We start from the raw sequence: 27,302 nt of genomic DNA on the forward strand, positions 1-27,302 counted from the left end.
GACCACAGGTTGCAGGCACCTTCTTTCAAACTGCAGCATCTCAGTAACAGAGCAAGACTCTTTACCCATTAGTCCGAGTCCTATGGTACCTGCAATTAGATCCACAAAATGATTCAAGCACTCAAATCTGCCTCTGGGATCATCAAAGTACTTCCTCCCAAGGGCAACTAAAAACCAGAGGCATATCAGCCTCGGCAGTATAGTTTCCCAGAGCCTACAGATTGTTGCTTCACAGTGTGCCTGGACAGAGGCCAGTCTCTGCCACCCAGAGCAGGTTGACCCGAGGCTCGTAGACCCGCGCAACATGCACTGGTTAAGGGTTTGTCCTTTGCTGGAGGGACGCAGACCCTCTGGGGTTCCTATAGCAGGTGCGCAGGTGCGCAGCTGCGGAGTGCTTCCCTCTCCCTTGTATTTAACAACTTAATTGTCACAGCTCCAAAGTGCTCTGGTCCTGCCCCATCGCTTTTGCTTGAGGAGCTTTAGATATGCGTGCTGCACCGCACTGCCAGGCTTCGGGACACGGGATCTTGCAGGGTGCCGGGAAGAGATGAAGGACCACTGAAAAAGCCACCCGCGACTGGTGGTACTGCCCTTTACAGGTGTCGGGAGAAACAAGGGCCAGCCCCAAGCCCTGCTCTGTCCCTGGGAATATCCCAGCCGCGTCCGAGGGACCACGGAGTGCGCTATGACCCTGAGACCGCTACCTGTGCCAGGCTGGCAGCAGCACTAGGGAAAGGGAGGGCCGGACCAGCCCAAGAGAGGCCACGCCACAGATGCCCTCCCCGACAGCGAACGTAGCCCTCAGCTCTCTGCGGTGACGGGGGGCGGCCGGTCCCGGCCCAGGAAGTGACGCCAGCCCAGGCACACCTGACTCACCTGGGCAGGCGGCGGCGCTGGCGCTGCTCACCGCGGTGCCGGGCGGGCGGCTGGCTGCCGGAGAGCGGCGGCAGCGGCAGCAGCAGCAGCAGCAGCATGGCGCGGGACAGCGGCTCGCCGTGGGCTATGGGACTGCTGAGAACCTTCGAGGAGAGCGAGTTCTGCAGCTGGGAGAAGATCGGCTCGGGTGGGTTCGGGCAGGTGTACAAGGTGCGACACCTCCACTGGAAGACCTGGCTCGCCATCAAGTGTTCGCCCAGCCTCCATGTGGACGAGAAGTAAGGAGCGACGGGCTGAGGGACTGGGGAGGGAGAGAGCGGGGGACCGGGGCTTTTTCCGCAGGAGTGACCCCCTCCAGGCGCCCCGGAGCTCTCAGTCGCCCTGAGGATTCTCTACACATGCAGCCGGGAAGCCACGGGGCGACTGAAGGCTCCTCCTTCACAGCCCTGCTCGGCTCACGAGAGCTTACGGATTGCTGTTTCAATTTTTGTTTTGTTTGTTTTATTACTGTCGGGGTGTTTTTTGGTTTTTTTTTTTTTTTTTTTTTTTTGTTGGTTTTTTTCCCCTTGTTTTCTCTTGGCTCAGCTTAGATAAGGCTTGCAAATGAAGGTAGTTGTGCTTAACGGCAGCCTAAGCGCATCTGAAGCCAAACGAGGTGATCGCACTGCCCCTGCAAAAACTTGTTTTTGAGAAACAAATCAAGCCATGGGCTATAAGCCCATATGAGTTAAAAGCTCATACAGAGTTACAGGCCTTGGGAGTGTACTTGCGAAAAAGAACAAACTGGCCCAAGACAGCCGCAGGCTAACAGGGCCGGAGCGGCAGCCGATCTCGCAGCCCTGTTTACCAACAGTCACAACGGGTACGAAGGCCTGACTAAACGCGGCCAGCAGAGCCGCGTAATTAATTATTCCCTAGGCAAACGTGGCCTTTGTCACACTTAAGCGAAGGCCGAACCAACACCTTTAGTTATATATAATGGGGCTGGCCTTCCTCAAAGAATAAGCTATGTTGCTTAGCCACTTGCAGCAGCTCGGGAAGAGCCGCCGCACGGCTGCAGCGTAGGGCTTGCCTATTCCCTCGGAGCCATTTGGAAGGCATTTTGCCCTGCCCTAGTCATGCCTGTACTGGCTTGTGCTAAAGCGTTAACGCCTGCTACAGCGCTGAAGGTCATGAAAGGCAGTCCTGTACGGGAAGGGTAGGAGGAGTGAAAATGCCAAATGGGATCCGGGGGCTTCTCAGGCCTGCCGTGTCTCACTCCACCTTGAGAAAAGCCAGCCCTTTGGCTTGTGTTTGCAGATGCGTTAGTTGTGCCTCCTGTGTGGTGGATGGTGGTGGTAAGCAGCAGGGGGGGTGTTGGGGTGTGGGCGCTGCAGCTGTCTTTCAGGAGTGGGTGCTGAAAGGAGACGTGCTGGGAAAGACGTTCTCCAGCTTCCGTTCAGGGCCAGCGCTTCTCCCGGCATCTGCTCGGGATGCATCCTCACTCAGTAGGTCAGAGTGGAGCTGTACTGTATTGCAGGTAAAGATACCCCATGTTGAGAACCCTCTCCAGCTTGGCTGCTGTCTGACTAGCTGTGGCCTGTGGTGGAGGACAGGACGGTCGGCTGTGCGGTGCTCACAGTGTGTATGTGATGGAGACCTGCCAAGTAGAGCTCTGATTCCCTAAGTAAAGAAGGCTGACAGGCGTGTCTTTAGAAATGTCCTTCTGTTTCGAGGCACAGTAGTGATTTCCCAGCAGGTGTGCATCAGTGTGGAGGGAGATGGATATGACCAAGTCATGTTCATAGAGTTTTTCCAACTCCACCTTGATCTTTGGGAACTCTGCCAACTCACTAGCTGATTCTGCAGTTAAGTTTTTGAGATGTGGGTTGGTTCAGTCACAAAAGGTTTCCCTTGTTGTGGTTCCTGCAGGAGGAGGGAGATAAGTTGGCCCAAGATTGAAAACGTTTGTAAGCCTGGCTTCTAGGGTAGTTGGGCATCTTGTCTTTTATTTAAATTGCTGGCTTTGCTGTAAGCATGGCTCCTATGGTAGAGGAAATGAGATAAAGTGTCACATTGTTTTAAAAGAGGAGAGGGACAACTTAATATAGGCATAGGGCAACTGTCTTGTCTGTGAATAAAAAGGGAAAGACCTCAAAGTGGCAGAGGATGTTTTATTGTGTTAACCAGCAAACCCTCCTACCATTAAAACTCCAAAATAGATTTCAGAATTGATGCTTATTGAGACTTAAGCAAATTGTACCATAGCCAACTAATTTTTTTTCAGTTAAAACATCTGCTAAAAATAAGGTAGAATATTTGCTATGGTTTTCTTATTTATGGAATACACCTAGAAATTTACTCAAAAGTTAATTTTCAGTCTGAGTCAAAGGATGCTGCCACCTATTTTAATAGGAACAATTGATTTGGAGAATTGCTACCAAATTTCTGTATTTAATACATTCAATGTGCAATAGAGAACCACCTGTCCCTCAGTGGACGTGAGGTGTGCAGATAACTGGAGAGACTGTGAACACACAGCGCAATAAACTGAAGCACCTTGAGAGTTTAGGAAATTTGAGGGTGTGGGGCTCCTGCAGCTCCTACATAACAAACCAATCCTTACAACTGATTGATTTGTTTTACTGCAGAATTTATGCTTAAGGGGAGCACTAATTAGAAAGCAGGGGGTCCCTGGCCTTGGAAATGACTGCTTCTACAAAATAAAGCTAACCAAACTTTCTGTAGTTGGTGATGCTGCCCTGCAAAGAGACTTTTCATCTGAAAAACCTTTCTGAAGAACTTGAAACCTTTCTAAGAAGTTTGTGCCATTCAAGTGGTGGGGTGGGGGGCACAGACAGAATAAAACACTACCTCTTTAGTTTGCAGGTTGAAACAAGCCTGTATAATTAGATTGTTGATCCAGAAGAATAATTTGACAACCCGTTTCTGGGGACCTTGTGAAGCAGCAATTAGAATTACCAGTGGTATCAGAAGCATTAACTGAAAATCAGAGGCTTTTTCTTATTTATTTATTTGATACCACATTAAAACTTGGCTTGGTGGTGGTGGTAATGCTCTGTAGTGTCTCTTACTGTGTTTCTGCAGACAGTAAGAGATTTGGAGTAATTCCCTTGGCAGTTATCGCACCATAAAGCCAAGTGGCCTCAAGCAGAAGAAAAACTGAATGTACAGCCAGAAGCGTTTTTACCTTTAACCCAAAGCTCTTTCAGGTGATCAAGGCAAATTCTACTCCCAACACCTTATTTACTCCCACTTGCTGTCTCCTGAGATCACATTTCCCACATGTGACTCAAGATGCTGTCAAGATGGGGAGGTTCAATGGAAGCCTGAAGGTGTGACCCAGAAAGGTGGAGGAGCCTCTCTCCCCCAGGACTTGCAGTGGAGATGCAAAGTCTCTTCTCTTTACTCATGTTGGCCAGAATGGAAGTGTGGTCTGGAGAAAAGAAGTGGTGCAATCAGAGAGAACAACCTGGAATCCTTAGTGAATTACCTGTAAATGACCATAAACGTGAAGACTGTAAAGAGTATGAATGATGTAACAGTTCCCAGGGAGGGCTCATCACCGGAGGTGTTAGCTGGTGGCAGTGGAAAGGTCTGCTGTCTTGATTGGAAGAAAAAAGAAACTGCAACCAAAACCAAACAAAAAAACCCCAAAGGCCTACCTTACTCTACAGGACCTGGATTTAGGAGTAGAATAGGACTTAGAGATTTGGCAAGTTTTAGAAATGTCTTGTTGGCAGATGCTACATTTATTTAGGTGACAAAGTGAAGAATATCTGTTCTGGATCATCTCTGGATGTGTAGGCAGAACTTAAGAGGTAACTTGCATCCCCCACTGGAGAACAGCATGGCTGTATGGGACTGGGTTTCTCCTGGGCTGGGAGAAGCCTGTCTGCTCAGCATCTGGAGGTGGTTCATACAAATGGGCTCATTACAGGTTTTCAGGGCTTTTTGAGTTTCTGTGGAGCAACTTTAACTGCTTGTAGGAAAATGTGAAGGTAATGGTGGTGGACTATAAAATTGCAGGGACTGCCTTGTGAGTTTAAACTTGTGTTTTTATAACATGGTGTTATCTCTAGGGCATTGGATACGTGCAGATGTGGATAGAGTCACGATTTGTGCTTTCTTGTGGCAGGGTTTGTGGAAAAAGGGTTGGGCCCTGGTTGTGGGGGGTGAGGCAGTGAGCAAGAGAAAGTCCCTTGTCTCTCCAGGAGAATCTAAAGAATGCAGCCCTATCCATTCAGAGTCTGACTTTGAGTGAAAGCAGGCAGCTGTTTCAAGGATATTTGTGGTCCCTCATTCGTGTTGTATTAGCAATTGCTTTGAAAATGGCTGATCTATCATGGACTCTGTGACAGAGATGCTATTTGGTACTGAACCCAGGGCTAGATCTCTTTGCGTGTATGCCCCTATCTTTTAACATTGCTATATGGGAAAGTGTGTGCACCCTGTGATTTACAAGAGCTCAGCAGCCCTGTGTGCAAGACTTTTATTACTGTTTTAGGATATAGTACTGAAAGAAGAGGGGAATGGAGCAAAGGTGCTTGGAGAAGGTAATTCTGACTCTTTAATCATGTAGGTGTCAAATAAGAAATTCTGTTACAGCAGTGGCTAGCCCCATGCTTCTTCACTGAAAAACCTCATGAAAAGCTTTTATTTTCCTCCAGTTTGTAGGGAAGTGTTTCTTGATTATAGTGCAGAATGATTCTAAGTGCCAGGAGTAACTGAGTAGCATAACTTCTCCTACCCCATACTTTGATCTGTTAAACGTGAGCTTGAAAGGTAGCTACTTGTTGTGGACCGTAAGTTATCCATGGGGCAGCAATGTGCCCTTGTGGCCCAGAAGGCCAGCGTCATCCCAGGGTGCATCAAGAAGAGTGTGTCCAGCAGGTCAAGGGAGGTTCTTTCTGTTCTTGATACAGTCCTAGTGAGACCACATCTGGAGTATTGAGTCCAGTTGTTGGCTCCCCAGTTGAAGAGGGACTGGGATATGCTAGAAAGCGTCCAACAGAGGGCTGTGAGGAGTGAGGATGATAAGGGACTGGAACATCTGTCTTTTGAGGAAAGACTGAGACCTGGGACTGTTTAGTATGGAGAACAGAAGTCTGAGAGGGTATCTTATTAATGTTTACCAATACCTGAAGGGTGGATGTTAAGAAAAAGGGGGCAGACTCTTTTCACCCGTGCCCCATGATAGGACAAGAGGCAATGGACACAAGCTGGAATGCAGGAAGTTCTACCTCAATATGAGGGAAAACCACAATAAGGTTGATGAAACACTGGAACAGGTTGCCTAGAGAGCTTTTGAAGTCTCTTTCCCTAGCGATTTTGGAGACCCATCTGGACACATTTGTGTTTGTCCTGCCCTATGTGATCCTACTTTGGCAGGGGGTTTGGGTTCAATGATCTCTGTAGGTCCCTTTCAACCCCTACAGTATCCTTTGTTGAAGCATTAACGCTTGTGTATTGAAGCGAAGGGCACACTGAGAACACCTTAGACCATGCTGAGAGACAGTAGCTCCTTGTACTAAGAGAAAATGGAAGGGAAAGACCTTTCATCTTTACCTGGTGGAGGTCTTGGTTTAACGAGTTGTTTAGGTTAATGCGATTAATGCAAGGGCACTCCAGCACTCGGCTAATGACTGAGTTGTATTTTGGCTCTCTTTGTTTCTTTTGTCTTTTCTCCTCTTCTGTTTTCTAAAGGCGACTGGTCTGTACTTGAAAACTGTCTCCCCAGCTGTAGAGATAACCGATTCAGTGCTGAACATCTTGAGTATGGAAAGATGCTAAAGGTGACAATTGCTCGTACGGGGCTTTTATTTGAACAGGCAAATCAGATAAAGGACACTTGCCTGTTAATTAGTCAGTTAATTCACTCACCTCACCGTGTCTGGTCGAAGCAGACGGGAAGCTTTTTCTTCTTTCTCTTTTCTTATTCTCTCTTATTTTTCCTCCCTCTTTTTTTCTCTCGTTTTTGTTTCCTTTTCTTCCTATTTTACTCTTCCCCCGCCATTCTTCTCTTTTCTTCCCCCCACCCCCTCTTTTCTTCTTCTCTTTCCCCCCCACCCCGCTTTTCTTCTTCTCTTTTCTTCCCCCCACCCCCGTTTTTCGTCTTTTTTCTTCCCCCCCACCCCCGCTTTTCTTCTTCTCCTCTTTTCTTCCCCCCACCCCCGCTTTTCTTCTTTCCCTATTTTCCTCCTCTTCTCCCTTTTTTTCAGACTGTGATTTTGTCGAAACAAAATTCTTCCTAGGGAAAAGCTGAGGCTCTTAGCCCGGGAAGCCTGTCCCTGGGATTCTAGTGGTTCTTGTTAGGCTTTACCTGTTGCTGGGATCTTGCCTTGCCTTGGAGGGCTCAGACAGGTACTTTACATCCCTGACTCCAGAGCTCAGCCCGCTGAAGCCTGGTGAATTATGCTGGCTATGCATGTGGCTTGGGGGCAAGGAGTTGGTTGCATTATTCATAGGCGCTCCCTTCCAGCGTGCCAAAGAGCAAACTGGGTACTTGTCTACAAAGGCAATTATTTCACAAGCAAGCTGCTGTAGGGAGCAGCAGGAGCCAACATGGTTAATAGAGAGAAAAGAGTTCCCTTATCTTTTTCTTTTTTTTCCCCTCCCAGTGTGTACATCCCTCTCAAACCATTTTTCAGTCTGATCTTGCCTCTGAAATAGGTCTGCTGCCTCTTGCTAGGCTAGACTCATGCCTAGGGTGAAATGTTAACTGCACTGGGTTATTGCAGGCTGCTACAGCTGGTGAGGAGCAGGCAGCTTGTCTGGGCAAACGTAACTTTGTGCTTCCTGCAGCATGTGAAGTAGAGGGGAAGGCGATGGGGACACAGAAGTGTCCTAATGCAGAATCTGAGCGCTAAATGACAGCTCCCCAAAATGCTCCCACGTGGGAGCCCCGAGTGCCCCTCGCAGATTGTGTTTGTGTCATCGTGGTGCATGCTGCCCCATTGGTCATCCAGGCACTGGTGAGAGAACACATGGGAAGGAGAGACTTCACTACCCTAGGGCTGGACTTGGTATTTCACTTTTTACAAACGGTGCTTTTTAAAAAGAAAAAAAAGTCTGGTTGAGCTGATAGCTCTGCTGTGGCAGGAGCTCCCACAGTGGTAAGTGGCATCTCTTGTTAGTGACAAAGGGCACAAAAGGTGGCTGGATCAGGATTGGTCCCCAGATATTTTCCAGCTCTCGGGGACTGCCTGAGGGGACAGATGACAGAGCTGCCTGCCTTGGGGAGCACGCGAGCATCTTTCTTCTGCTCCGCTGCTGCAGCCACCCTGAATGTGCTTGCTGAGCTTAGTATTTAAACCCTGAGTTTTCCAAGAGAGTTGGTCATCTCAAAATGCCTGTGGAGAAACAGCAAAGCAATGTGGTTGTTTTGTTTAGTGGGTTTCTTGTTTGGTTGGTTGGTTTTCTTTGTTTGTTTTGTTTTCTTTTTAAAATGGGACTTTACCAGGTGTCTGTGTCAAAACTTTGTCCTGTTACTTCAGGTGCTGTTCTCTGTTAAACAGTGTGCACACCTTGGGTACTTTACAGAAACTGTTGTGTAATGAGAGGGGCGTCTGTTCAGGAAATAGTACCTATCTGACCTCCCTGTGCCCTCTTTTGTGAATTAGTTGATGGCAGCAGCAGTGATGCATCAGTACCCCTGGCACAAAACTGCTCTAGGTACTGCCCATCATCACTGATAATGTAGGTTTTGAGAGACTGAAGGTTCTTTCACCTATCATATGTAGCTTGTCTTTGGGGGTGCAGTTACCCTGGGCAGGTGGCCTTATTTCCTCTTTCCAACTCAATGCCTAGCAGGTCCTCATGGGCTTTTGCAACTCCTGTGTGAAGTGCAGGATTAGAGCATGGCAATGAAGGGTCTTGACCTGGGAGGCTGCAGCTTGGACTGACTAACACTTAACGCTCTGCAAGGTCAGGCTGAAGCGGCCTGTAAACAACCTAGGGGTGCTCATTACGTGTGCCAGTGCTGGGCCTGTTACATCACCAAAAATGGTGCACCGGGATTCTTCGGCATTTGCTGGAGCTGATTCAGCATAGTATTGGAGTTGCCAGATCTGGGGTTTGAGGACGAGGAAGCTTTTGCTGTATCCCGCTAGCTGCAGCAGGCAGCTTGCTCCCCTAAATGGTGGGTCCTGGGGATTCTTTTCCCAAGGTCTGTGCCTGTGTACTGGCAGCCTGTGCGGGCAGAACAGCTGAACAATGCTGTCTGTGCTCTCTCCTGATTAACTCTGTCTTATGACTCACAAAAAGTTAATGACTTTGGCCCAAGGAGTTACAGCGGTGGTAAATCTGGGCACTACATGTATCGTCCTCCTTAATAGCACAGCACAAACATCAAAGCGGGGAGATGGCCTTCATGCTAGGGATATTTACACAACTCACATGTGGATCAGCAGCTGCAAGCTCCCTACCATTAGAAGTATAAAACAAAGTTAGTAATATGTGGAAATATGCCTGGAGTACAGGCTGGTGAAATGTAGCATGGTTTGGCCAAGTGATGGTCATGAAATGTGGTGTTCAAGAGAATATTTTTGTGCGTGATTGGTGAGGGGAGAAACAGCTATTCCATCTTTCACTCTCTGCTCTCTTCTACCCAGGGAGCGCATGGAGTTACTGGAAGAAGCCAGGAAGATGGAGATGGCAAAGTTTCGCTACATCCTTCCTGTTTATGGCATCTGTAAAGAGCCAGTCGGTTTGGTCATGGAGTACATGGAAACGGGATCTCTGGAAAAGCTCCTGGCCTCTGAACCTCTGCCCTGGGAACTGCGCTTCCGCATCATCCATGAGACAGCTGTGGGGATGAACTTCCTGCACTGCATGTCCCCTCCACTACTCCACCTGGACCTCAAGCCTGCAAACATCTTGCTTGATGCCCACTATCATGTCAAGGTATGCACTGGGCACTCTGCCAGGGACCCACCTTTGGATACTTTTTGGTGGTTTCTGCCAAAATCAAAGGCCTGGGAGAAACCATCAGCACTCTTTTTCATAGAACCCTAGAATTGTTTTGCTTGGAAAAGACCTTCAGGATCCTTCAATAAGAAAAATACTCACCAACCAAACCCCTCTACTCTCCAAACTTTTCTACCTGATTTATGCACCATTTTGGTACATAAATAGAGGTAGAGGTAGGGAGCTTATGAGAACTGTCCTAAAATGCTAGGAGGGTGCTTGTATAGTGAACTCTGGTTTTGAGACCAGAGTTGTTGGATTTTTTGTTTGTTGCAGCAGGGTTATAAAGAAAATGCAAACAGGGAGAGAAGAGCAGTTAGAACTTCTAAATAATCTGTGCCGCTTCCGCAGCTCTCAGTTGTAATCTCGTTCTGTCTCACTCCTTCTGGCTTTGTATGCTTCACTAAATACCCAAACCTCATTTACAGTTGCAGTCCAGAGAATCTTCCCAGAGACAACTCATTTTCCTTCATTTGCTCAGAGCATGTACAGTGAAGAAGTAGCTCTGTCCTGACTTTATGCATATCAGACATCACTTAAGGGAATCTTTGTGGCTGTAGCAGTATGACGTTCTCACTTCATTTGTTTTCAGAGTAAGCACTCCAGGAGGTTCTGCTTTGACAGCTGGACTAAGGAGGCTGTGCTTGCTTTCTGATCCTTTATTTTGGAGAGGAGGGAGATAGCGGGGGTGGGTTTGCCTTTTTGTTTGGTGTTTTTTTCAGTTCCCCAAACCGGTGGCCAAACTCCTAACCTTTGACCTTCAGGATTAATCATGCAGAATGGCTGATATAACTCAGTACAGGTAGTCACAGATCTTTATCAGTGCCATCATCCATCTGCTCCCTGTTTTCCTATCTCACTCAAACTGGCCAGGCAGCTTCGGTCTTGCTGTACCATTCTAAAAGTGAAGTTTTCATTAAGGAATATTCCCTTCCGATGTCATGAGAGGGTTGGAGCCTTAAGAGGTGTGTGCCTTGAATGAAATCATATCTGTGACAGTCTCAGCATTTTCACTAAGCCTCTTAGTGGTTTACTTCTTGGAAGGATTTTCTTCCTGACACAGGAGGCATCTACAAGTGGTCCATGGTATTATGACTTTCTGGTCGTAATCATCAGGATCTGAACTGCTGAAAGTGTATCCTTGCACACCGGTGCTGAGAGGCCCTTACTGAGTGTTTATGTACTTGAAGTTTGCACTTGCTTGCATAACTTCTGGAATTCCTAATTCTTGACTCATCTATGAGCCAAGATATGAAGGCTGTATTTTTCTCACTGTTTCAGGAGGCTGAAATGCTGCCTGATATTCTACCTGCTCTATAGCCTATATCTGGATGGTGATGTAATGTAAGGGGCAAAGTGCAAAATGTACCAAAAAGGGAAAAAAACAAACAAACCCAAACAACTTACTGGGGAGGTCATCCCTCAACTGTTGCTACTTGCTGTGTGTGTGAAAGCCAGGAGGGTCTTCAGAACCTTTCTGTTCCATTCCCAGTTCAGAAGGATGATCAAACCTTTTTATGGTCAGTAGTCTTTTAACATCTACAGGTGTCTTGGAAACCCCTGTGAGCAGCAAAGCAGACAGAGCAACCTATATGCAAAATAAGAGATATACATATTCTGTGAGGTGCCTTCACTTTAAAAATGTGGCCCCAAACCTTCTTTTTGTGTGATGTGAAACTTGTAATTATATTTCAGACCCTGCAGCTTGACTTAATGTGCTTTTTCTTGCTGAAAGGCTAGTCAAGCTGATGATTGAAGTGTTTTTAAATGTCAGCATTAATTTAGTAGGTGACCTGTCCCTAATAGAATCCTAAGGTGAGTGAAGATATGTTGCAGGCTGCAAAAGAAGAGTTTGGAGGTAGGGAGGATTTCTATAGACTGTTTGCCCTTGAGCCAGGAAACAGTCTTCCAATGGAGCACATTAGAAACGCTTCTGAGCCATATTGCTGGTTAAATGGAAACACACCCTTCTCTTTACCAGCACAATGCTTACTGTAAAAACCCCGGGTGAGGATGATGACTAACACAGTAGTGTTGCACAGAACTTCTCATCAAGTGGGTGCCTCCATATCATAAAGCTGTCTCCGGTGTATTACATAAGCGTGTACTGAATTTTGTTCTTGGGAGGATAATTAAGAGGCTGGCATTGGCCTGAGCACTGAGCAGGGAGGTAGATGGACAGGTAGTAACTTTTTTGAAGGCATGTTGGGGGATTCCTTGGTGGCTTTAAATGTACGTATATAATCTGTGCCATGAAAGACGAGGCTTTGCTGGGGTTTGGGGGAATTTTTTTGAGGCTGGATGCACGCCTGTCTTCTCCCTTGTGAGAGGTGGTGGAGCTCAGTACAAACAGGAGCCTGAGCCTGGAGCTGCCTTCCCCGCCATGTCATGCTCCATCTTTGTTGCCTGAAGCACTGTGGTTTCCTTGGGAGTTATTCCATACCCAGGCAGGCTTTTGCTAGCAGGGATCAGCTTTCATTTAGTTTTTACTCTTAATGTCAACCTGTTCTAATTGTACCAACAAGATCCTCCCTGCCCCTTTCTCTAGGGTTCCATATATTCAGCCTTCCAATATTTACAGGCTAGTGCCTAGTTTTTGCTTAACTGAATCATTTCTTATGAGCTTGTTCTTCAACTCTCCTATTTTCCATACACATTCTGGATGTCACCCCTGAGCAGCCTGTGATGTGGCAACTGCTTGCAGGGAGCTGTGCCTGGGGAAGCAATGCCACATTCCAGCACTGCCTCTGTGGGCTGTTAGTTTGCTGTTCCCTGCTCGGATGTGACCTCTCTCCAGGGCCCTCAGTAGAATACACCACCCCCTTGATGCAGTAATCTCGTACTCTTACTTGTTGCCAGCTACCATACCTGCATGCTTCCCAGGTTTCTTCTTGTCAATATCTCATGGTTAAGTCTCAGTTTTGCTCAAGTATTTAAAATTAAGTCAGCCTGCAACTTAATACTTTTGGGCAAAACCTTTTTTTGTAAGTTCTTGTTTCTTACTTATCCATTCTTTTTTATTAGCAGCTCCTCACCTTGCTGTATGTATGTGCACATACACACACACTGGGGCATATCTGTGTGGGTGCATGCACACACAGAGGGAAATCCCACCAGTTATTTTTCATCTCCCAGATTTTGTTTTTGAAGAATGTAGAGACTGGAATAGCTGGTCTGAGCTGTGCACTGCTGTAACTTCACTTGTAGCTGCTTTCATATTTTTTTCTCCTAGTGCTTCAACTTAAACCAGCACCAAGTTGCTGCTGTCTTGTACTGTGTCTCAGATTGCCTCTGTGGTCTTCACCCTTACTTGCTTTAGCTGAAGAATGGGCTGCAAAATTTCTCAGTTTGGAGATAGAAGCAGCTTAGTCAGATGTCAAGTTTGTTTATCAGAAAGCTGCTTAATGTAGGTTGTTAACTGTAGGTCAAAGTAATGCCCAGAGGCCAGCCTAGTAAAGAGCAGGTTGACTCTTTTTATTAGACTAGCTGATGTAGTTAACACAGACTTTTCTTTCTCGTTTTTTTTTAACCATCTGCAAATATTCCCTTGTTACTAGAAATGAGAAGAGACTTTGTTGTTTTGGATGTCCCTTCTCCCTATTTCCCACCCCTCCACCTGACCAAGGTTTCAGTGTAGGGGTATTTTTACATGGCACTCTAATCCCAACCAACAGAGGTGGTTTCCACCTTGCTGAATTCTCTAATTGTGGTGGGGAAACATACCACCCTGCCAGGGGAGGGAACAAGACCATCCCTATTGCAGTAATGCAGGTTTATGATGGATCAAAATGGATGCTTGACCATGGCTTTGGTTTCTGCTGCTTCTGAAGAGAGCATTACAAAAGTCACATTTGAAAGAGGTTTTGTGGAGTTAGGGTTTGAGGGCAGGCTGGAAAAGGACAGAAATACAGTCTGCTTCAGAAAGGCTTCTTTTAGTAGCTATCAGAAGTATGTTCATAAATACTGAAGTAAAGACTTAGGTTTGAACTGCAGATGCTTGGAAGTAATTTTTATTCCTACTTTGTAGCAGTCCAACTCTGTGACCCTTTTGAGTGTCAAAAACGTTTGGCATTTCTTAACAAACAAAATTGTAACATTTAGCCTTTCTCCCCTACCTCCAGGAAAAACAAATAAGAAAGGCTGACGGCCTCCCTCTTTCCCCAGCAAACACCCCAAAACCCCATAGACAAACGTGGTTCTGTTCTCAGTATTCAGGTGCACAGAGACTTTGGTCAGAGACAAATACTGGATATGCCAGCAGAGATTAAAAATTAATCTGATGGCTCTGTTACCTATTTGATGAACTAAACCTTTTGCTGAACTCTGAGTCCATTGCAGTGGGTTCTTGGGTCTTACTTGCAGAAAAAGGACATGCAGCATCGGAAGCTAAGCGCACGCTTCAGGATGGCCTGTCAGGAGTCATCAGTGAAAGCACATTCCAAGCTCTGAATTTTTGTTCCTGGAGTGCTTGGGAATGGCTGACTTTAGTGAGCATTGTAGTGATGCAGGCATATCTACTAGATTTCAAAAAAGAAAACAGTTCCAAAAAGTAACTTCACAAACTCAAAGCATCGAAAGCTTTGCAAGTGTTTTCTAGAAAGAAAATGTCCACAAATGCCAGAAGCGGTGAAAAACCTGTGTGCTCAATTGAAAACAACCCCAACCAAAACACACACAGGGGGCAAAAAAACAGGGGGCAGCAAAACCAGAACAACCAAGCCCTAAAAGAAAAGAACCCCCCAAATATCTTCACATTTTGGAATCTCTCAGTAAATTAAGTGCTGCTGGGAAGTGGACAGGAAAATACGTTCAGCTCCCCTCCCCAGTCACCACTCACGTGTTTGTTCTCATGCAGACCTTTAAAGAGCAGAGATGGAGCGAGCTGTCTGAACATGAACAATCCCACTGTCTGCGTGGGCTTTGGCCAATGTTTTTTCTCTTCTTCCTACCTCTTCACCGCATGTTTTGCATGAAGCAGTCTGTCGCCTCCGTGTCTCCTCTTAACTCTCCTGATATTAGGTATGCTTTTGAAGCATGGTGGGAGCCACCTGAAAACTGATAGGAGGAGTGAGATTATGGGTTCTGCTGGATCAGGGAGTCGGGCAAATCCCAGGGTGGGCTGCAAGAGCTAGAGGGGGATGTGGAGGAAGAAGTAGGGAGGGGCACTCTGCTTTCGCTCCCTTCTGCAAGGGTGCCTTGTGTTGCAGAATTAGGTACCTGGCAAGCAATTTAAAGGCAAAATAGGTAAGTTAAATGGCTGCTTTTTCCACCCACAGTACAGTTCCCACTGATGTTTAAAGAAACTGCGTGGCTACATACACCATGCAGTGCGGAAAATTTATGCTAAAGGAAATAATAAAGCCAGAAGAGCTGTCTGCAGAATCTTACTCTTTTGTTGCAGCCTGGAAGATAACAGTTCTCCACCTCCCAGTGCTTTCTGCAGAATTTGATATGGTTGACACACTGCAGATGAATTTCCTATTAGTTGGTATAAAACTTAGTCCTTCACAGTTGGTGGGGGCAGATTCACACAATAAAGTTCTTGCTAGCCTGAGGGGGATGTACTATGTACCTTAGCCATTTGTTGGTTTGTAGGCTGAGACCGAGACCTTTTATGTCTAGTGTGCTTAGCCTCTCCTCTTAGCCCTTAACCTTTGATTCATGCAGCATAGCTGTGTGGTGCGTTGAAATTTCCCCCCAACATCAAATTTGCCAAACCAGCTCAGTTGGAAGCAAATGCAAGCTGTATTTACAAGCAAAACTACAATCTACAATGAAATACAATTAATATGTACAAAATATACAGGATTTACAGATATTTACAATTAATAAACGGCACAAGAACCCCCCTGGTCAAAGACCAGGGGAAGCTACTAGCTTCTCCTTCTCTGCCTCCCCCTTGTACAAAAGGGAGAAAAGACAGAAGCAGAGGAGTTAATAACCAGTCACAAGAAAAGCAGTGCAGCCAGGGTCAAGCAGAAGCAAGATAATAGCTCTCCCGGAGGGAAGAAGTGAGAAGAGAGAAAAATTGTTTTGGAACGGCTAGTTTTAGTCCCTTATCTCTTCCAGTGGGATTGGTAGAGTTATCATTATTTTCCTTTTTATGCCTAATTGATTTATTTACATTTTACTACTTTTCTGCTCAAGATCTGTGGGAAAATTTTAAAGGCATAGCCCAAAACTACCGCAAGCTGGTGGCTCTTAGCACAGGCATGTCACTATGCTGTCTGCATCTCTCCTCTTTTTCTTAGCTTGCACAGCAGGAAACCCAGTATTGTTTAGACAAAGAGGATGATGTATTATTTTAATTATGCCTGCATGCCTTATGAATTTCTTGAGCTGTGTGTAAGTCTCTGCTTCACATTAATCAAAGGACAGCAGCGCTTCACCAAGTCAGATCTGCTCAGACTTGCAGCAGTTGGTTCATTTATTAACCTGACACCATGGGCTTGTGTGATGCTGGGGTTTTTGTTCTCTTGTGGTGCATTAAGCACCCCAAACTCATGCAGCGCTTCCTGAGGCAGTTGATTCAGCTCTTCCCAGGATAAATTGGCTTGCAAAGCTGGGTTTCTTGGCTGTCTACTGCTTTCCTGGACTCCAGTGCTTAGTTTGAGGAGCCTGGTAATCTCCCTCTGACAGCATGCCCCTGCAAGCAGGAGAAACTATTCTTCTAGATGGCTTTGTTTCTTTCCCCCCCTTTTTCCCCCTCTCTTTCTGTTTTCTTCTCAAGTTATTCCCACAGTACCCTGTAGAGTTAAGATACAGATGGACAACAGGTTGGATATACTTGTGTGCTATCGTACAGGACTTTTGACATCTCCTGAGAATGCCTTTTAGTTCCTTGTTCCTGGCAGAAGTTCTTCCTGAAGCTGTGTGGGTTGCTTTGTTTGTGTTATGTCAAAGAGAGATTCCTAGCACTTGAAGACCAATGGCTGTGTAGCCTGCCTGTTCTCCACAGGATTGAGGCTGGCAGCAGTTTTCTCCCTTTCCAGTAATGGGTATGTGTTAGGACTGGCTTTGTGATATCTTTAGACAGAAACCTCTGAAAGTGTAAAGGTGGACTCCATTGGAACAAAAACAACAACAAAAAAAAGGCACTTCTAAACTTCTGCTTGCTTGAGGGAGAACTTCCCTCTTGCACTCTGCTCTGGTGAGGCCACACCTCGAGTATTGTGTCCAGTTTTGGGCACCTCAGTACAAAACAGATGTGGAGGTGCTGGAGCAAGTGCAGAGGGCAACAAAGCTGGTGAAGGGCCTGGAGAACAAATCTTATGGAGAGCAACTGAAGGAGCTGGGGATGGTTAGTTTGGAAAAGAGGAGGCTGAGGGGAGACCTTATTGCTGTCTACAACTACCTGAAAGAACATTGCAGAGAGGTTGGTGCTGGTCTCTTTTCCCAGGTAATTAGGGAGGGAACAGAGGCAACAGCCTCAAGCTGCAACTGGGTAGCTTTAGACTGCACAGCAAGAGTGGTCAGGCATAGGAATGTACTGCCCAGGGAGATGGTTGAGTCACCAACCCTGGATGTGTTTAAGGGTCATTTGGATGTGGTGCTTGGGGATCTGGTTTAGGGGTGAACCTTGTAGAATGGGGTTATTGTATGAACTTGGTGATCCTGAGGGTCTCTTCCCACCTGAATGTTTCTGTGATTCTGTGAAAGGAGAAGCTGTGAAGATCAAAACAAAAGGGGAATGAGTCATTGCAAAACCTGAGTATTTGTTAGATAAAAAGAGTGTGAAAGTCAAGAAGGGGGGAATCTTATCTAACTTATAAACAGAAAAGAGTGGGCTGAATGATCAAAAAGACTTGACTTCTCTTGAAATGTCTACTTAGCATGATAGACCTTTTTGACCAGTGGGAAATAACTAAGACAAAGAAATTCCTTGCCTATCTGTTTGCTTGATGATTTGGTATGCCTCTGAGAGCAAATGAATGCATATTTGTTTGACACTTCAAATTAAAGTGGAGGTGTGTTTTTCCTTCTTACAAACTTGCTGTCACTTGTTTTGTTCATTTCAGCTGTGTTCACTGCGTCACTGCACCAACTTGCCGTATCTCCTAGTTGCCAAAAAGAATTCCCTGTGTGGGTTTTTGGTGTGTGTGTGTTTTGGTGTAGGTTTCCTTAACACTTGATGCTTCTGGTGTTGAGCTTAGTCCTTGTTAGCGTGGTCAGTGTAACAGCAATACCTGAAAGAGCAATTTTCTTGAACTCATTGGAGAGGTCATGATATGAAAACAGGTGCTCAGAACATAGCATACAGTGTGAGGTTGCATAGGGAAAGAGGGTGGCAGAACCAATCATTACATTACAATAGTTTGCACTAGCTAAATTTGACTAGTTCTAAATTACAGTAAATTGTCTTTACTCTTTGCTGTCTTTGCTATGTAATGGGCCAACAAGTTGCTGCTTGCAAAAACCAGCTTTGTTTGGTTTTCTTGGGTTTTTTTCCTCCTCCTTTCTTTTTTTTTGTGTGTACCTTTTGTTTGTTTCTTTGGGGTTCTTTTGTTGTTTGGTTTGGGTTTTTTAGTTTAACCATAAAGAAAAGCCTCCCGTTGTGTAATGCTTCCAGAGATTCTTACCTTAGTATTTCTGAATGCAGCCTGTCAGATTTGTTGGGTCTTCCTGTTATATGTATTATTCTTTCCAGACAACTGTTTGCTAACACTTTTGAAGTCTAATGGTAGCATGCACTTCTCTTCCCTTCTTCCTCTTCCATTTTTTGCAGATTTCTGACTTTGGACTTGCAAAGTGCAATGGCTTGTCCCATTCCCATGATATCAGCATGGATGGCTTGTGTGGCACTATTGCATACCTTCCTCCAGAGCGCATCAAAGAGAAAAACAGGTGTTTTGACACCAAACATGATGTGTACAGGTCAGTTAACTATGAAAATACTTAAAAGCACTTTAATGCTGTAAAACGAGTCCTCTTTTTTCTGGTTATAATAACAGCTGGTTGAGCATGAAACCCATACATCTGTTTTGAGCCTCATCTTGCAAAGAGTCACATTTGATTTTTTGCAAAGTGTTTATAGGACAGAGGCCTTTTAACAATCTGCACCTAGTCTTGAGAGCTGCTATGCTAAGTCACACTTATTAGTGGCTGGTGTGGGAAACACTCTGGCCACCTTTAATTTCCCCATGAAAACGTACATCCTCATCTACTTTCTGAGGCTGTGACAAAATTCATAGTTATCTTCAGTGAATTTCATCACTAAGTCTGGTTCTTCTTTTGTGGTAAAATTATTGGGAAAAGAAAAACATAGCTGTAGATTAAAAGATAGGTCATATTCTAAGTGGAATGTATGTCTTTAAAGTCATCTTGCGGGGTAGAAGTATTAACTGAAATCCACAGTAATGCTTTGCTGCTCTCTGATCGTGTCAGTGTTGGAGAGCAGCAGTTGGTGAATGTTACCAAGAACTCAGCAGCCTCCAGCAAGACCCTAAGTTTGCTGCCTGAGGTTCTTCCCTGCATAAACTAGACTTTTAAATCATGGTTCTTGGCTGCATGTTACTCATATGTGCCTTCATCAGATGAATTGGATGTAGAGGTGGAGAATCCAAGGAAATAAATTACAACTCTGTGGAGTTTTTGGCCTTTTTTGCTGAGTTTGTTGGGGCTTTTTAAGCTTTTCTAGAATTTTTTTTTTTTTCATTTATTTGTAGCTTTTCCATTGTGATTTGGGGAGTTCTTACACAGAAGAAGCCTTTTGCAGGTGAGTTCGATTGGGTTTGGGTTGTGTTGGGAATTTTATTATTTTCCTTCCTTTCTCCCATTAATAAGCATGCTTCCTGCCCCTCCAGCCCCTGACCATATCCATGTCCTCCAAATTCCCACAGCCTTGTATGGCAGACATGTTTAAGCTTTCGAATTCTGATTTCTAATGTAAGTCCTCCTTTGTCTTAAATGTGGAAGCAGAACCTACATTGCTGCAGGAAGCCCTAGTCTGTACCTTTTTGCTTCTACTGGAGTATGCTGTACAGATCCAGGTTAGCATGTGGCCTATGTGGACTTCTGACACGTCTGTGGCAAACAACAGTGCAGACCAAAGCCGCCTGGCAGTGAAAGTGTGCTGTTGTCAGAAACAGCTTGTCAGTAGAGGGGTTCTGTTGTTTTATTTGTGGATTGTGGGCACAGATTTGCTCTTAAAAAACAAAAAAAAGCTGTGTCTGAGAATAAGCCTTGTTCCACCCCACAGTAAATGTACCAATCAACAGGGAGCTATTTATTCTCTGTGACTTTTCCTCTGTGTGTGACTAGCCTATGTATAGCAAACATGTTTGAACAGGTTCCAGTCTACTATTACATTTTCTCCAGGTGAGAGATCCTATTTAGCTCAGTAGTTTCTAAATAAAATGTGTGCTTCCATTTTTTCACAGCAGGAATAGAAATCCAAAGAGAGGCAGCAAAGAGCTGTTTGAGCTTTTTTCTTTGATTCTGTCTTTTAAGGGTGGACAAAGCACAAGGGTGGACAAAGTCACTCCCTGGCAATTGTTTTTGACTAACATACAGAAAGTAGGTGGTACTGCATTGACAACTGGGTTGTGGGAGAATAAGACCAACTTCTTTCTCCCTGTTGGTAAAGGAAAGCACTCTGAATCTAGGGGGAAAAAGTGCATAAAACCAAAGTTTCTGCCTAATACACTGTTAATGCTCTTAGACAAAAGAAAGATCATTCCTTTTGCTGGAAGATCTTAATTTTGTGTGTTTTTGCTTTTACAGAAGAAAACAACATTTTACATATTATGGTAAAAGTAGTTAAAGGCCACCGCCCAGAGCTACCTGCTGTTTCCAAATCCAGGCCTCATTCATGTAATAACTTGATCAAACTGATGCAAAAATGTTGGCAAGATGATCCTGGTGAACGGCCAACATTTCAAGGTAAGATTTCCTTGTAACTTGGCTGCCCATTTATTCTTCTATGAGTCATGTTATTGCTCAAGACTGTTAATAGTTGGGGTAAACGCTCTGAACCTCTGTGACAGAATAAATAGAGCACGTTGTATGGTGGAGACAATGATACAGGCCACTTACTCATTTATGGAGGAAGGGATTATCTGGGGACAAGTCTAACCATGACAGTGTTATGTAAACACATCAGAAATAAGACCTGTACTGAGCCAGCTGAACCATTTAACCAGAAATTCTATTAATTTCTGGCTGTGTATCAGGGCATACGCCAAGCGGGAGCTGGTGTGGTTTGCTCCATACCACGGTGCTAAAGGGGCCCTGCCTCTTGAAATTGACTGCTGTATGCCGAGAAGTGGAATTGTTGTCTTGTAAGAAACAATTTGTACTGTCATTTTTCTACCAATAAAAAGCAGTTCTGATGAATGGCTTGAACTTACCCAAAGCACTTGTTACAAATTCAAATGTGCAGAAGGATGTAGTGAGTGTTATCTCCAGGTAGCTTCATTAAGCATTAATGAGAGTGATTTGCTTCTTCCCACTCCTCCTAGCCAAACAAGGTGTGGGGACATCAGGGAAGAGGGATTCCATCTTTTCAAAACCATGTGCCTACACTTGCCAGCAGTAGTCTGGTTTCTATTTCACAGTCCTGCAGTGTAGCCACTGTGTAACACCAGTCTGGTCTCACTGTGAAAATGAATTGTTTGGTTAACCCTAGGCATGCTTTGCCTAGCTACACACTTGTACCTACTAGTGAGATGCTGGATGGTATAGTCAACATTTGGAGTCACCCTCCCCCAGTACCTGAAAGTTGTTAAGCTCTAATGGTAGAGACAGGCAGCAGGGCATCTCAGAAAAGTCTCCTCTTAAAAAAAAGTAACAAAAGCTTCTTTTGCTCTCTTCAAAGAAATCACTTCAGAAACAGAGGTGCTTTGTGAGAAACCAGATGATGAAACAAAAGAGATGGTAACTCAGGACCTTGACACCAAGAATTCCCCAGAGCAACAGCCTCAGGTATTTTCTGTTTCTGTTTGTTCAAGTGCTCGTGTTTTGTGAGGAACCGTTTTCTGTGACCTATATCTTCCCAAGCAACTTTCTCTTTGCTGCTCTTGAGCACCCTCTTGCCTCATAGAAGTGAGTATTGGTGAAGGACCAGAATACAAAAGTGACACCAGATGCATGGACAATCTCAGAAAAACCTCAGTGCAGGACTAAGTACAAGCAGATACTAAACTGTTGAGGGAGAGCATGGCAGTTAGGAAATGAGGGCTGGAACTGTGTGAATGTGACCAATCTTAAACACTTGTGGACAGAAGGCTTTAGTGGCTATGAGAGTACTGATGAGAGCTGCCCTCCTGCATCTGAAAATTTTCAGTGAGTTCACTCATAGGTTTAATTTAATACAAATAATGCTTAAAGTAACAAATCTCTGCTTCTGTAGGACCTCGTGCTCAGTTTTATTTGCTGACCTTTCTAAACTGCTTGTGTCCTTCTCTTGAAGGGGATGTCTGCATTGTCCCAGCCAAAACAGGAGCCTGCTCTACCATCAGTTAAGGATTACAGTCTGTCAGAGTTGTTGTCCCAGCTGGATTCAGGGATTTCACAGACTATGGAAGGCCCTGAGGAGCTCAGCCGCAGCTCTTCTGAGTCCAAACTTGCTGCCAGTGACAAGCGGCTTTCAGGAGTTTCATCCGTAGATTCAGCTTTTTCATCCAGAGGTTCCCTTTCCCTTTCCTTTGAAAGGGAGAGTTCAGGTAATGGTCAGGGGTTTTTTTGGGATTTGGTTGTTTGTGGGTTTTGTGGTGGTTTGGTTTTGGTTTGTTGTTTTTAATAGTTCGTACTGGGGCATGGGAGTCAGTGGGTTGGAGAGTAGTCATATAAAAAACACAATTGCATTCTGGAAATTGCTGTCAGCCTTGCTTTCTCTCACTGTCAGTACTACAAATGTGCTCACTGGAGGTGATATTTAAAGGGAAAAAAATAATGAAAAATAGTAAATCTCATTTGCTTTGCCAAAGTTACCAGGGTTCCCATAAAAGCAATCACAGAATCAGTCATGTAAAGGTTGGTTGGAAGGGAGCTCGCCTAGTCCAGAGTCCCACTCGAAGTGGGACTAAAGCAAATGCCCAGTCAGGTTAGCTGAGTTTGAGGCTTTTTCCATTTGAGCGCCTACTGTTTAGAAGACTCAAGCCACCTCCTCAGCAGCCTCCATGAACGTTGTAATAAACCCCCCTGCTGTTGCACACATGCCTCTCTCCTTTCAATCTCGTGCTGCAAAACTCCATACTTCTGTTTTCCAGTTAGGCAAACAATGCTTAGTGCAGGGAGATCAACCACAGCATCCTTTGTTTTATCATTCAACAAGAAATGGAAGAAGTGGGGCTCCAAATCTGACCTGAAAGTGTTCTTAAACTTCTGCGGGGAAGGGGAAGGGGAAAGAGGGAAGGATATTTTCTTGCAGTCAAGTCATTGCTGAAGCCACCAGGTATGTTAGCCATAGGCAAGCAAGGTTTGATGGATATCAGAATTGTGATGGTATCTTTTTCATAGAATAGTTTGGGTTGGAAGGGACTTTTAAAGGTTATTTGGTCCAACCCCAGCTTCAATGAGCAGAGACATCTTCAATTAGATCATGTTGCTCAGAGCTCCATCCAACCTGGCCTTGCATTTTTCCAGGGATGGGGCACCCACTACCTCTCTGGCAAACTTGTTCCAGTATTTCACCACCCTTATTGTAAAAAACTCTCTTATTGATATCTATCTAGATATTGGTACTACAGACATACAGAAGAGGAAACTAACGGAGGCCATTTTATCTGGAGATACCAGCAAGCTGATGAAGATCCTCCAGCCTCAAGATGTTGATATTGTTTTAGATGGGAACTCCAGTCTTTTGCACCTGGCTGTTGAAGCTGGTCAAGAGGAATGCGTCAAATGGCTCCTCCTGTACAATGCTAACCCTAACCTCACCAACAAGAAAGGATCCACCCCTCTTCACATAGCCATTGAGAAGAAGTTTAAAAGCATTGCAGAGCTGATTATGGCTAGGAAAATCAATGTCAATGCCAAAGATGAGGATCAGTGGACTGCTCTTCACTTTGCTGCCCAAAATGGGGATGATTTCAGCACCAAAATGCTGCTAGATAAGAATGCATCCTTAAATGAGGTTGATTTTGAAGGCAGAGCCCCCATCCACATAGCCTGTCAGTATGGCCAAGAGAATATTGTGCGGATCTTCCTGAGAAGAGGCGTCAACATGGACATCAAAGGAAAGGATGACTGGGTGCCACTGCACTATGCTGCTTGGCAAGGTCATCTCCCCATCGTAAAGCTTCTGGCCAAGCAGCAGGGTGCAAATGTGAACGTGCAGACTGTAGATGGGAGGACCTCGCTGCACCTGGCCGCTCAGCGAGGACACTACCGTGTGGCTCGGCTGCTCATCGACCTGGAGTCGGACGTCAACGTACAGAATGCACTGTTGCAGACTGCCCTCCACATAGCTGCCGAGACTGGCCACACGAGCACCTCCAGGCTGCTCCTTAAACATGGTGCAGACATCGAGGCGGTGACAGCAGAAGGATACACCGCGCTGCACCTGGCGTCTCGCAGCGGCCATGTAGCAACAGCTAAGCTGCTGATAGACGAAGGGGCCAATGTTCTAGCCAGAGGCCCTTTCAACAGGACAGCGTTGCATCTTGCTGCAGAAAACGGGCACTCTGAAGTAGTAGAAGAACTTGTCAGCCCAGAAAATATCGATGTTTTTGACAGTGAAGGGTTGGCAGCTCTTCATCTGGCTGCACGAGGAGGGCACACAAAAACAGTTGAGGTTCTCCTGCAGCGCGGGGCATGCACTAACGTGCAAAGACCCAGAGATCAGACCCTGCTACAGGTAGCTCAGCAGAGCAGCAACAGCTCAGTTGCTGTGTTGTTAAGCGATACTTAAGCAGAAAGTACAGGACTTGCTACCTTTCTACCTGGTGTGAGAAGGCTGATGGAGCTTGGCTCATGAGGCCCTTCTCCAGTTGTGCAGTGGCCTGCTCATCAGCAATGTTAGCTGATGGACTTGAGGGGCAACCAGCAGAAGTTACTTGTGTTTGATTGTACAAGCGAGAGCACACATGGACTAAGGCCAGATCCAGGGCCAAGTGCTGGAGTCTGCCATGCTGTGGTGTGTATTGGTCGCTCTGCACGTGCCTGCCTTGCCTGTTCATTGATATTTTCCTCCCAAGGATATTGTGAGAGAAGGATGCGACTTGTGGGTTTCCCCCCCTGCTTTTAAATGCCAAACTAATTTAAGAACTACCATTCTGCTTTTTAATGTTCTCACCACACCCCCCAACAAACAAACAAAACCAACCAAACAATAAAGTTAGAAGAAGTAGGTTCCTTGTTTGTTGCAATGATCTATATTTTGGGCTGAAAACCTTCCAGCATAAGCATAACACAAATCTGCTTGAAATTAATGCAAAAGATAAGGAAAAGGCTATTTAAGATACAGCTGATCATATTTCAGTGTAAGAAGGTACTTTCTTCAATAGAAACCCTGATTACAGATTTCCATGTACTCAAAATGGATTAGGGCAGGCTTACTAACAAGGCAGGATGCCCAAAATGCATATAAGTGGAAGTAAAAGCTTAGCACTGGTATCTTCACATAGGCAGTACCACCTTGTATGTAATTTTAGATCAGTAAGCTGAACTAGATGCTTAGTGGTTTGTCTTAAAGGAATAAGTCAAAAGCTACAATTCATACTGGACTGTAAGTGGCTGATATATTTGAATACCATTCCACCAATCTGCAAAGCAATGTTTGGAGGTGCTGATGACTAGACCAATATACTGTGTATATAGTATTTCTACCTGTTGTATGGCCTTTGTTTTGTTTGTTTGTTTGTATTTTTTTTTCTACTGAAGAAAATAGATTTCTTAGAGTGGGTATGTTTTAATACACCTTTTAATGTCACTCTTTTTGAAGTTCAAATGTGAGCTGTTATTAATAAAAGACTCTGTTCCGTATCTGTGTTGTATGGTTTCTAAAGCATCTGCTCTCCCCTTGGCCAGCAGCAGCAGACAACTGTAATGTTATACAACATTGAAGCCCAAACTGTGGACGTGTAAGGCTGTCTGCAGTTTCACATGCCCTATACTCAGGTGTTATAAGGAAGGTAAGGAACTTGACTGAATGGGAGGTGTTTATGGAATGAATGTACAGAGTAGCCCTCCCCATAACCCTAGCCTTTATGTGCAAAACACATTGATGTACAACTGGGATGCTTTCTTCTTATGCTGTAGCCATTCAGAGCTTGGTTTTCTTCCCCACCTTGAAGCCAAGTGGAATGCTTTTCTGTCTTTCCTGTTGACCAGCGGGCTGCTGATCCTTTGTGGTGTGCTCCCACAGAGCAAGCAGCAGTGCTGTGCTTTACTCCCGCTCCTGTTGACAGGAAAGTTGCTCCTGCTTGAGACCTTCCTCTGAGCATACCTGATGTCAGTGATATGAACACCAGTGCTACCTTGGTATCTGACTTAAGAGGTCATAGTGCTGCTGTGGGAATCTAGTCCCATTCTTAAAAAACAAAACCCCATCTTCCTGTCAGGAAATGAGATGAGATGAGCTGAGGGTAATAACCAAAGGAGGATAAGTGCTTGTAGAGGAATTAAGGAGCCAGCTGTTGCTGGGTACTGTACCTGACTCCCAAGTAGATACATCTATGTACCTGTGTGCAACTCCCCTAGTTCAATTTACTGAATGTCAGGGCAGTTCACTCACTGCTTAATGGTGCTGTGTTAAAGGACAGATGGTGAAGCCATGCACATGCCAGTATGTGAAGTTTACAAAGCAATATACCTCTTACCAGGCAGTCACAGTTAGCTTCCTGAAGGTGCTGACAATGCACCTTCTCATTAAACAAAATAGTAGCTTTCTTGCTGCTTCCTACAGCTGTTTTTGAGACCAATGAGGTTGCTGTGTTTCATTAAGCTGTACTTAATCAGTCTCTCCTTACAGCAAATTCAGCCACTTAGTCTGTCAAATCCTGTGCCACTGTCATTAAGCATTTGGCCTAGCCTAGCACTTGCCATTCCCTTCTGTTTCAAAGTCCCCTGAACAGAGAGGTTTGACAGACTTTATTTCCAGCAGTATTTGCCTGAACTGTAAGAGAGACAAAACCTGGTAACGCCAGTCTTGTGCCTCCTAGTAAAGGTGGTGCATGCCAGCAAGGCAAGGGGAAAGTACACTTACTAAATGCTTTTAAAACAGCTCAAGCACTGCTTTGCCAGTGCATTCCTTCAGTGCCTAATAATAATAGCACATTAGCTTCTAATTAAACATGAGGCCACACTCATGAGTCTTTATTTTCCATGCTGTCTTTCACAATAACAGACAGCAGCTATGCACTACTTCGATGGCATCACAGCTGGCACTGGAGAGAATCAAAAAAGGCAACAGAGGGATAACAATGCCATGCTGCCAGTGCTGGAGTAGATATTTGTCCCTGTGATCCAGCCTTCCTTGGGGGCAGGAAAGCTGAAGGGGGGGTGCTAAATTAGCACTA

General features: G+C 45.2%; 1 protein-coding gene across 1 annotated transcript; it reads left to right on the plus strand.

Annotated features, from left to right (window-relative positions):
- The first annotated feature begins 893 nt into the window (after nucleotides 1-893).
- RIPK4 (receptor interacting serine/threonine kinase 4) lies at nucleotides 894-25,767 on the plus strand. Its single transcript, XM_068155234.1, has 8 exons — nucleotides 894-1,154; nucleotides 9,489-9,780; nucleotides 18,569-18,717; nucleotides 19,509-19,558; nucleotides 20,566-20,724; nucleotides 21,659-21,765; nucleotides 22,253-22,505; nucleotides 23,517-25,767. Exons 1-8 carry the CDS (start codon nucleotides 973-975, stop codon nucleotides 24,692-24,694), a joined length of 2,370 nt encoding a protein of 789 aa, XP_068011335.1. The 5' UTR covers nucleotides 894-972; the 3' UTR covers nucleotides 24,695-25,767.
- The last annotated feature ends 1,535 nt before the right edge of the window (nucleotides 25,768-27,302 follow it).

This window comes from Melanerpes formicivorus, unplaced genomic scaffold (genome assembly GCF_026170545.1).
Source record: "Melanerpes formicivorus ecotype bairdi unplaced genomic scaffold, bMelFor1.0.p_v2 SCAF_30, whole genome shotgun sequence".
In the NCBI taxonomy this organism is placed as follows: Eukaryota; Metazoa; Chordata; class Aves; order Piciformes; family Picidae; genus Melanerpes; species Melanerpes formicivorus.